The following is a 12,082-nucleotide window of genomic DNA, read 5'->3' on the forward strand; positions in this document are numbered from 1 at the left end:
CTGCTTCTTTCTTTTTTTTTGTTTCTATGCTTTTATTCTTTAGTTTATTGATTTGCTTGCATATCTTATTATGGTGGTCTGTTTAGTAGAAAGTTAGTGCATTGGCCACACTAGCTAAAATTGCTAAATCTCTGTTAGTTTATAACATCCATCGCCAATATTTTGCTACTTCTTATGTTTCTTCATTTCAATAATGATTCTCAGGTTATAGTTGAAAAATATTTTTAAATTTTTTTATCTGCATTTTTACCAACCTTTATGGGATTTGTTCATTCAACAGTGAGTAGTAACACAAATTTCTGAATAAAATGAAGGTATAAGTTGCAGATTTGTGCAGAATTATAATATACTACTGCAGTCTGCTTCATTGGTAATCCTGTGTTAAATCAGGCTTAAAATTAAATGTTCTTGTTCTATTAGTTATTTCATGGATTTCTGTTAATTGTTTTTATGACATATAAATTTCATCTCTTTTTAAGGTATTATGGCAGGTTCAAACAGATCTGGAGACCTAAAGGATGCTCAGAAATCTATTCCTACTGGAACAATTTTGGCTATTTCAACTACATCTTTTATTTGTATCCTTTATGATGTGACTTTTTTCTAGTCTGCATTCTGTAGTTTAGGTGTAGGTTTTTATTGGAAAGTCATTAGAGTTGCCTGAGTATAAAATGAATTAAATCTAACCTGGAAAGAAGTATTTTATATTTGTATATTTGTAATATAAGTATTATTTATAGAGATCATTAAAATATCTCAAATTCTATTTATAAATTATTTATTTAAAAATATTTATATCCTATATTCTACTAGCTTCAAATTCCAAGATATAACTGACATTTTTTGTAAAGTGTCATAGATGTTTTTAGCATCATGCTTCAGTTGGCAGATTTTTGTTATATTCAGCGTAACCAAATCTTGAACCAAACAACCAGCAACAGAAATTTTTGTTCCTTCAAAACCTAGAGGACACAAATGCTTACTTATTTATATGAGAAAATACCTGTTCTGTTGTGTGACGTATGAACTGGCTACTTCCAATACTTCACAAATCAACTATGTATCAAATACAGTCATAGAGAATATAAACTAAAAAATTATAGTAGGGAAGAACTAAAAAAACCAAACAAAAACAACTATGAAACACCTTCCCCACACACACTTCATTATCATGAACATTTTCATTTCATACCTACGTGAAAAATGGTGGGTTTTTTCTACGTAATTATCTACAACATAATCTTCCTTCAGTCTCAGTTACAGATCTCTCCTGTATAGTGTTGTTTGGTGCCTGTATAGAAGGTGTGATATTAAGAGATAAGTAAGTCATATTCAACTTCTAATTTTACAGAGAGTATATATAATCATGGGTTATATTAATAGGACTTATTAATTACTCTTCTGTGAAATATCTATGTGATATATATTTCTTTTGCTTTGATTAAAACTGGAGGGAAAGTCCATCTGCTAACCTGAGATGGCTGCAAAAATGAGTCATGTTATCAGGCTGTATCCTTTCGAAAAGCAGAAGCAGAATCTAAGATAAATGTCTGAAGTGGAACCAGCCTAATAAAATGTTCTTGATAAAGAAAATTGTAACTAGTATTTGCAGAGCTGATGGGTAGGGATAAGAGGGCTGGTATTACTTAGAGAGAAGTAATATGCTCCTGAGGGACAAAGACAAGAAAAAAATTTGTTACACAACAAGAAGAGTTTGAGACTGCAGTGCACCATCAAACCTGTAACTCCCATTGAATGTATGACTATCTCTTGCTTTAAAATATCAGTTTTAGATCAAGAGTCATGTCAATTTTCAACCATGTAATTGCCTAACGACATTTAAGGCACAATATGAAGCATGAAGGGAATAAACATAATGGAGATTAATATGAACAGAATTTCCAGATTTTGATAAATTTCTCCATTAGGAGAAGCTGAGTTGATTAGGATGAAACTGTTGTCAGATTTCACATTTGCTTTCTTGCTGGTGTCTGGTTCTCTTTTCTGTTGAAGCCTAGGTTTGCTTTTGGTGATAAAGAAGTGGCATTGGGTTATTGTTTGAAGGTTGATGGAGTTGATGCTGAGACAACTTATTTCATTAGTCTAGAAGGAAAACTATAAGATAAAAGCTGGATTCTATTCAAAACTAGTACAAGAAGCAGCAAGAGATCATGATAGGCTTTTGATGACTGCATCTCACAGCATCCTTATAGGCAAGCTCAAGAAGTGTGGGTCAGATGAGTGGACAGTGTGATGGATTGAGAGCTGGCTGAATGGCAGATCACAGAGGGGTCATGATCAATGGCACAGAGCCTAGCTGGAGACCTGTCACTAGTGGTGTCCCCTGTGGTTCTATATTGGGCCCAGGATTGTTTAACTTGTTCATCAGTGATGTGGTTGAAGGGGTAGAGAGCCTCCTCAGTAAGTTCACTGATGATACAAAACTGGGAGGAGTGGCTGATACCTCAGAGGGCTGCGTGGCCCTTGAGAGGGACCTTGACAGGTTGGAGAGATGGGCAGAGAAGAGCCTCTGAAATTCATCAAGACCAAATGCAGGGTCCTGCACCTGAGGAGGAATAACCCCCGGCACCAGTACAGGCTAGGAGCTGACTTCTGGAAGGTACTTCTGCAGAGAAGGACCTGAGGGTCTCAGTGGACAAGAAACTGCCCGTGAACCAGAAGTGTGCCCTTGGCCAACAGAATCCTGGGATGCATTCGGAAGAGCATTGCCAGAAGGTTGAGGGAGGTGATCTACCTCTGCTCAGCTTTGATGTGGCACATCTGGAGTACTGTGTCCATTTCTGGACTCCTCAGTACAAGAGAGACATGGAGCTTTTGGAGCAGGTCCAGTGGAGAGCTACGAAGTTGATCAAGGGACTGGAGCATCTCTCTCATGAGAAAAGGCTGAGTGAGCTGGGCCTGTTCCCCCTTGAAAGAAACAACTGAGAGGGGACCTCATCAATGTCTATAAGTATCTAAAGGAGAGGTGCCAAGAAAATGGAACCAGACTCTTCTTGTTAGTGCCAAACAATAGGATGAGAGGCAACGGGCAGAAACTGGTGCTCAGGAAGTTCCATATGAATATGAGGAAGAACTTCTTTACTGTGTGGGTGACCATGCACTGAAACAGATTGCCCAGAGAGGTTGTGGAGTCTTCCTCACTGGAAATATTCAAGAACTGTCTGGTCACAATCCTGTGTCATGTGCTCTAAGACAATCCTGCTTGAGTTGGGAAGTTGGACTAGATGACCCACTGTGGTCCCTTCCAAACTGACCCATTCTGTGATTCGGTGATTTTTACTTTGAAATGGTATTGCTTCATCAGTGAAAGTATCTGATATGTTTTTCTTCAAAGTAAATATAAAAACTGAATCAGACTGCCTAAGAAATAGTAAATGATTTCTGAAATTAGAAATTAAAGCAGAGGTAGTATCTATAAACTCACATTTTTGAAAGTAACATATTTGAAATTTACTGGGGCAGGGGAGTTTTGAATTTTGAAAGCTGTGATCTATCACTAGAACAGGTTGCATTGTAGCAGGAGCTTTGAATCTGTGAACTTTCATGTACAGTGCTGCCAGTTCTTGTTTGGCTGAAATCCAGTGTAACAGTAGAGTGTATGGATTTTTATTTTGGTTTAAAGACTGTTTTTTGGTTTGTTTTTTTTTTCTTTTTTTTTTCATTATGGTGGTTGTATCTGCAATGGGAAAAAGTAGGTTGTACATCTTTCAGTATTTCTTTCATCTCTTCAAGTTATTCCTACCTTGTGTCTAATTAAATCACAAGCATTAGAATTTGAATTAAGAATAAATGTGCAGTTGTATAAATGTTATCTTAGAAGCATAGCTTTTTCTCCTATAATTTTAAAGATGTGATTTTACTTTTTTCCCTCCGCTGAAAATAGTATGTAGTCATGCATCCAAGCTTGGGCATATGCAATAATTTGAACACTGGCTTACTACGTTAACTTTGTTGGGTTTCTTGATCCTGTTTTAAAAGCAGGTCTGAAAAGAGAAAGCATTTAATTTTTCTTAGTCTGTAGACTTTTCCTTTCCTCTGATGTTTTAATTTGAAAAATCTGTAAACATTGGGAAAAAAAATATGCTATCGCAATATAAATAGTCTTAAAAGGGATTTTGGTTACTTACTAACAAAAGTAAGATGAACTACAAGAACAAAAACGTCAGTTTGAAAGGAGGGTGAGTGAGGAATTACTGTTTTTTAGTTTACTCAATTATTCCATAAATAGCATAAAGTTAGGTATCTAAAAAAAATTAAAAACAGGGAGGTAGTATTAGATGGGATACTCAAGAGTAATGAAAGCACCTCCTCCTGACTTCTACCCACTTATTTGCCGTAGTAATTTAAAAATTGCATCAGGTAGCACAACAGTCAGAAGATGTGCAAAACTCTAGATGGTTGTGTCTAGTAATTTCTCTGATTACTTTGTATGTCAGTATCACCCTGTTAAAAGGAAAGGCTAATACTTTGTTTTGTGAATCGTCTGCTTATGCCCTAGACTATACCTGTATTACTTTTATTACTTATAGAACAGACAATCTAGTTCCTAGCTGTGTCACAAGAATCTGTAAGATACATATGTGCATACTTCTGCTATTGCTGTTAATTCTGTAAAGTTTGCCAAAATACCGATAATGGCTGCATGTCTGCTTAGAGGCAGCACCTAGTGTGAAGCAGTTATAATATTTTCTTTGAAAAAGCAGAATAAAGAGAGATTGCTTGGCTGGGAAATCCTATAGTTCATACTGTAACATGGTGTTTATTGTTAAAATTTCTGTTATCCAAAAAGATTGAAATGTGGGCACTGAAACTGTAGTAATAGTTATTTTAATGCTTAGTGATTTTTTAAAAATTGTTTTTGTTTCCCCTGTTCTTTCCTAAGGTTTGGAGAAGCAGTTAATGGAAATCTAGTGGTTGGTACACTGGCCTGGCCTTCTCCATGGGTTATTGTGATTGGTTCGTTCTTTTCAACGTGTGGTGCTGGTCTCCAGAGTCTCACTGGTGCACCCCGTCTATTGCAGGCCATTGCAAGAGATGGCATTGTACCGTTTATTCAAGTGAGATTTGTTTTTGTCTTCACAGTGCTTCAAATGTGGCTTCTATTTTGACCAAAAAAAAAGAGGCATAATTTCTACTGTTTTCATAGAACTGTGAGGAAAAGATTTGGAGCTCGCTTCTGTTTGTGTACAATAATAGATCAGGCTATTGTAGGGCAAAGTTTGAGCTTCAATATTTTTGTGCAATGCAATTTAATTATATTTGTTTTTACACATAAAACTGGTTATAAACTGAGAATATAAGACTTCTATAGATAGAAATAAATTAACTAAGAAGCAACTAACAACTGAACTTCTAGACTCCTGACTGTGTTTACAACTTGTATTTGTGAACAGAATTGATCTCATCTCACTGTGGAACTGCATAATACTTCTCGTATCATAGATACAATTCTAGTTTTTATTCATTTTTATAAGCTGAATAAAGTCAACAAAAATGTAACAATAGAATTCTATCCCCATGACTCCAAACATCAAGATTGTTCCAACATCTCTGTGCATGTTTTAAAAAGAAATAAATCAGATTTTTCTTGAAGTAAGGGAGCTGGCAAACAAAAGAGGAGGAGAGAATTCTTGCTGGGCTGCTTCTGTAAAACCTAGACAACTAGACTTGAGTGGAAAATAAATAAATAAAACTAAAAAAAAAATAGTGTCTAGAGAGCAAAGCTGTGATCTTTGTGGTGAAGTTTGGAGTTGGAAAGCTTACCTCAAGACTTGCAAGACTCTCTGTACCTGTAACAGGAAGTAAATACACTAAATATACTTGGCTGGGAGGACTGAATGGTGGTGGAGTTCGACTTGTCAGTGGAAAGGGGTTGTAATGCGATAAGTTGTAAATGCTGGGTAGTTTTAAGAGCGACAAGCAAAAAAATTCACTTTTGCCTGAAGTAAAAATTTGGTACTGAGAGGATGACAGTATGGTTGCACCTTATCATGGTTAGATTTGAAAGAAGTGAAAACTGGAAGGAAAAAAATTGTGGTTTGGAAAGTGAGAGAAAGGGAGTCGAAGAGAAACAGGCTGTTTAAAGAGGTATTTGAGACTCGAGGTGTGCTTGCAGTTTTGGAGCAATATGGCTGCTGCATGGACAGTCAGGGAAATGAGTTCAAGGAGATTAATACAGGAACAAGAGTATGACATATTTAAAAAAAATAAACAAAAAGACTTGAAACATGAGCAGAAAAAAAAGGGAATTTTAATGTTATGGTAGGAAAATTGATGGATGACAGAAAGCTAAGGGAAGAAGACAGTATGGAGAATGAATTAGGGCTTCATCTCTGTAATTGAATGGAGGAGTATGGGGGAGAATAAGTACAACTGGAACTTGAGGCAAAGCATTTTGCAATCTGTCACCAGTATAGCTGGATGGAATTCCCCACAAAGGAAATTACCACAAGCAAAATGATTTTTGGTAGGGCTCTATGCAGGATCATAGGCTTATCTAAGTCCTCTTTAAAGATCAGTATTACATTCATAATACTGAATTGATACCTAATCTCTCTGTTACAAAAAATACTGCCCTCAACTATGTTACCTGTTTACTAAGCATAAATATCTCATGCATATGGATTTTAATTTACTGAAGAATATTTCAACAGCAGCTGTAATAGGATGTTAATGTTAGGTAGTCATTGCTTACTTCAGTAAAAATATTTCATATTGGAAATGGGGTGTTTTGCAATTTTAGTTTTGGCTTTTCATAGTATAGATTGCATTATTTTCCTTTGTAACTAATGACTACTTTTAGTTCCCGTTAGAAGTAAGTTAGTTATTTCACAGTCTGCACCATAGTTCATAACTATATAATGAACAGCTTTCCCTAATCTTACTGTTTACTTGAATTGAACTAGATATTTGGTCATGGAAAAGCAAATGGAGAACCAACTTGGGCTCTGCTCCTCACTGCTGGTATTTGTGAAATAGGAATTTTGATAGCTTCATTGGACAGTGTAGCACCAATTCTTTCAATGTAAGTATGAATGCAGTGGTTTGTGTTCTTAAGTTAAATAGTATTTTATTTTTAAATTAACTAGGTAATTATTTTTCTTGGTTAAATAATACATGCTAGACTTTGTTTTCTGGCAAATTATATTCATTTGATCCTGGAGATAATATGAAACAACAAAATGTTCTGGCTGGAACTAATTTTCTAGGCACAAAAAACTTTTTACATGACAGAGTTCTTGAATACTAATAAAAATATGTTCAACTTTAAAAGAAAAAAGGATTTTAAAATAAAAATTCCTGCTATTTTAGGTCACATGCATCTACTAGAGACAGACAAAACCATTTAGTACTTTAGGATATGAACTGAATTTTATTTTACTGACTTTGTCCGCAACATAGCACCAAATGAGCTACTATGGAGAAACTTAACTCTGTCCCAGCCAAAAACAAGACACCATGATTGTCAGTTATTTGCTACGTTGTCTCTGAAATATTTGTTTGAGGCTCTATATTATGCTAATACCATATTTTGAGGTGTTATATTCTATAAGTATTCTTAATCTATGTCGTGTTGTATTGGTCACTGTGAACACAGTGTACAGGAGAATGGACACTTTCCTACACTTTTTTGGATTGTGTTCACTGTTTTAATGTACATCTGTCAAGTTAATTTCTTACTGGAAAATGCTCTTTTTTTCTTAACAGGTTTTTCCTTATGTGCTATATGTTTGTGAATCTGGCTTGTGCAGTTCAAACACTTTTACGAACTCCTAACTGGAGACCTCGTTTCAAGTATTACCACTGGTAGGGAATATTTCTTCATTCAGAACAGTTAAAAATAACTATACAGCCCTAAATTGTTGATTTTATTGCAATAATAAAACAAAATCTCCTTTCTGACTTAAATGAGTTATTCATGTACTGAATACTTTAAAAGCAACATTTGTTTTCATGTGTTTGGAATAGCACTAGTAATAACAGTGATCATGAAAATGTGGCTAATGTAGATGGCTTGGGAAGGGGTTACAGGATGACATTTTATATTGCTTATAAGGCAAGAGACCTGTGTGAAAATGAGGATGAAAAACATATAATCTGTCATTTATATATAAATAAGGAGAATTGATAAAAATGTTCAGGAATGTTGGGACAATTTTCATTTTGGTTATGCAAAAAATATGCAAAACCACAACTTGTAAAAAAAAAATTTCATTCAATATACATCAGTTGGCTCATTGATGATATGATCGCTGGTTTTAAAATACGCTTTGGACATTGCATTTTATAACTGAAGTAGACAAGTAGACACTTAACAAAATCACTAAAGGTCAATAATACTGAAGGTGAGGGTGTGGGTTTTGTCTAGTCTTTTTTTTTTAACGGCTTGAGGGTTTAAACTTTTCAAACTAAGATTGGGAAACTTCTTGATTTTTTGAACTGTATGTTAAAAATACATAATTTAATTAACAGTAATTCTGTTGAGAAATTTTAGTGCTGAAATACCTTAAAGCCTAGAACATATATGAGGTAAGCTGGCATGTAGGATGTAAGATGTGCTTATTATTTTCCCTTTCAAAGAGTTGAGTGAAAATGAAATGTTGCGGTTTTACCTTTGTAAAAAACTTGTTGAATATGTTCAGTAGTCACACACTAGTTTGACACCTAACCCTCCAAATACACACATTTGACAACAATTCCTTTCTGTTTTTCTCAGAGAGATCAGTGAGCTAGCTGATTCACTGTGTGACTACTTACAGCCAAAGCAGGTGTTGGAATGTTTGGCTGGAATTGGGATGGGATTTTATTTTTTTTAGTGAAAGTAGAGTCTTATATTAATACAGGCATGAAAGAGCAGCTGTTGTTCTTTTTAAACAAACTACAAGACTGACATCCTCAAGAACAGGTAGAAAGCATTCCCTTAGTTTATAACTGGACTCAATGCTTGCATGGTACTAAAGAAGTAAACTGAAGTACCAAAAGAAAGTTGCATTTGCTGATACTCTTTGTCAATATAGTGAAAGCTAGCTCTAATTTGGAAATTGGGTGAAAAGTAATTTGGAGTGTTGTATGTGACTAAAAGTATACACAAAACTGTCCATTCTAAGATGATTTACATCTATCTTTGATAGTAGCGTGCGCAAACCAGGCATACAGATTTTAATCTGAAAATGCTTCTGTAATTTTTTCAGCTTACAGTCATTCTTTCTTTATAGCCTTCTCTTCTTTATTCTCTTCTGCCCTCTTGTGTTAATGCATAACAGACAGGCCACAACAGAAGTGAAGAATAGAACTGATGAGTCAAATTGAATTTAAAGTAATCAACTATTTTTGCTGGAAGAAACAATATTGTTTATTACTGTTTGAAAATTTTTTAGCCTAAATTCAAATCAACAGTAAGTGAGCGATAGTATTATGTTTTGAAACTGACCTTATTTGGTACTGATAGAGTTTCAGCACTGATGAATGTGGTAAATCTATTGTTATATCTAATTAAGTTGTATTATTTGTCACACAATGGTTTAGAATGTATTTTTCTGTAATTATCTGAAATTGGGACAGTGTGGTTTTGCTTTTATAGTAGCTATAAAATGGCCTCTGAAGAAGAAAGGCCTTTCTGGAAGTTAACTTAAATAAGAAATTGACTTTGTAGAACATTTGCATGCCTATTTAAAAAAATGGAAAAAAATGGTTTCTTTTAGGACTCTTTCATTCCTGGGGATGAGTTTATGTCTTGCCTTGATGTTCATTTGCTCTTGGTACTATGCTTTGATTGCCATGCTAATCGCAGGATGTATATACAAATACATAGAATATAGAGGGTAAGACCATATATCTTATTTATTCTATATTTAATATCTTTAACGATCAGCAAAAAGCACTTTTGTATAAAATAGATACAACTGAAGTAATAAAATTCAGACTATTCCTTGAAACAAGGTAAGATCCTATCTGTGTTAAGTGTTGTAAGTTTTCATATTCTAATTTCCTTGGAAACTCTTTTCCAAGCTTCTCAACAGCCAGAACTAATTAAAATTAGACCCAATAAGGCTGGGAAACTTTCATTGGAGCAGAGATGATGGTGTAAAGTTTTGGTACTTAAAGAACATCACCTCTCAATATCAACTGTTACAGAACTGTTACATTATTATTTTGTGCTGAAGCTCAAACTCTACTTTTTTTGTGTGCGGACTTTAGCACTTTTTAGAATTAATCATACTGAATCATACAGAGGATCCACTGAAAATTACCTGTTTTCTGAGGGCTTAGGTAATCTTTAAATTGCAACATTGTATGCATTTGAGACAGACTCATATCTATAGGAAATGCTGAGCAAGTAGGAGACTTGAAAAGCATGCTGAGTTCATAACAAAACCAAAACTAAAACAGCAAGCAACACAATCCCCCCCACCTAAACAACAATAATAAACACTAGAGGTGCACTAGTAATGTGCATGTTATCCTTTCCAAAGGAAATACATCCTATGCTGAAAAAAATTAGGAAGATCTTGGAGCAGGAAACTGAAGCAAGGTCTTAAGTGGATCAACTGGTATAAATCACTCCCCCTTTTGGATTCTCCATCTTCTAATATCTCTATTTCCAGATTAGATGCTTTCCTGGGTTTTTCTATTTAATGGGTTAATGATAAGGAAATTAATTATTTTATCAAGGAAGTCAGATCAAATGGTAACAGTTCTGTGCATGTATATAGGCATGCACATACAGAAAATTACACATATTTCCAAATTTGTATACAGGCTCTACAAATGTTGGCACATATCAGGACATTTACCTTGTAGAAAGAGATGCTTTGCTAGAGGTAGCAGAGTTCAGTGAGAATTCATGAATTCATAAGTGGGAGGATGGGCAAGGGAGTTGGACCCTTTGCCATAGTATAATCCACCCTCCTGCCCACTTTCAATCTTCAGTATTCTAATACTAGAATTAAAAGGACTGGAAAACATAGGGAATTTAAAAGTGAGTTAAAAAGGAGGGTGGGTGGACCTTTACGCTTATCTGAGAGAGAAGCTGGGAAGGAAAGGAAGCGGAGAAAGCTGTGGTGGTGGTGGTGGTGAGGGGAAGATAGATTACACTAATCCATACAAAGTCAAGCTTCACTTACTGATTTTGCTGCTTTAAAACAATTCCTTTTAAGTAGCCTTCACTTATTCATTCTAGTGCTAAAAAGCAACTTAAGTAGCTGTCACAATTACAAAAATACTTTTGAAGTATGAATAAAATAGACCACAGTAAATAAATACTTAAGAAAAAAATTCCCTTGAGGGCACCTGGAACCTTTTCACCTTGGTTAGTCTTCAGTCCTGATTTAAATCTGCAAGACAAGGTTTTTTCCTGCATTTATGCAAAAAAAAGTGATCATTTCTTATGCCCATTATCCCCCACATGAGAAAAAATACTTCCTTTGTATAAATAAATGGGACTCTGTTAATTGAATTTCTTCTGTGTCCTGAAGAGCGGAAAAAGAATGGGGCGATGGAATCCGAGGACTGTCTCTGAATGCAGCTCGCTATGCTTTGCTTCGTGTGGAAGACGGTCCTCCTCACACCAAGAACTGGAGGTAGAGTCACATAATTCTTGAAATATGTCAGTGTATTGGGAATACTGCTGGTAAAGCTAATGGCCAAAGTGAAATTCACCATTAAAATAATATTTTAATTTGGGCATGGCAATGATGTCATTGCAATAGTATTATTTTACTGCAATGGAATGCAGCTTATGGTCAGCATGTAATCAACTTTACTGGAAATATGGGCAAACTAACTCCAGTTTAAATTCATGGGGGTGTTGACATGGTTTTCAAAAGTGCAGAAGAATTTTAATGTTTGATTATTGATAGATTTTTCAGATTCAAAGGAACAGGTATCCTTGAGTCTCACTGTCTCTATGGAGGAAATGCTGCAATTCCCTAAGCGTGGTTCTTTTACTTCTGCATATGCTCCATCTGAAATACATTGTATAAATATATGAAAGATCCTTTATTAGTGTAAATCCATTTTTGTGACATTCTTTTTTTTATATAGCTTCATTCAACAGTAACAC

The 12,082-nt window shown here is 35.0% G+C and overlaps 1 protein-coding gene across 6 annotated transcripts in view; it reads left to right on the forward strand.

Moving 5' to 3' along the window:
* The window catches only part of LOC135420133 (solute carrier family 12 member 7-like), a 69,988-nt gene that overhangs the window by 35,768 nt on the left and 22,138 nt on the right, over positions 1-12,082 (forward strand). For 5 of the 6 annotated variants that reach the window (XM_064667187.1, XM_064667154.1, XM_064667172.1 and 2 more), the window contains exons 10-16: positions 480-578; positions 1,264-1,321; positions 4,904-5,078; positions 6,927-7,045; positions 7,729-7,827; positions 9,723-9,842; positions 11,496-11,600. In XM_064667187.1, the coding sequence (XP_064523257.1) occupies positions 480-578; positions 1,264-1,321; positions 4,904-5,078; positions 6,927-7,045; positions 7,729-7,827; positions 9,723-9,842; positions 11,496-11,600 (775 nt within the window). Of the gene's footprint in view, positions 1-479; positions 579-1,263; positions 1,322-4,903; positions 5,079-6,926; positions 7,046-7,728; positions 7,828-9,722; positions 9,843-9,899; positions 9,961-11,495; positions 11,601-12,082 lie in introns of all 6 variants that reach the window. The other variant, XM_064667198.1, reaches the window with a different exon arrangement.

Source organism: Pseudopipra pipra, chromosome 1 (genome assembly GCF_036250125.1).
Source record: "Pseudopipra pipra isolate bDixPip1 chromosome 1, bDixPip1.hap1, whole genome shotgun sequence".
NCBI classification, from domain to species: domain Eukaryota; kingdom Metazoa; phylum Chordata; class Aves; order Passeriformes; family Pipridae; genus Pseudopipra; species Pseudopipra pipra.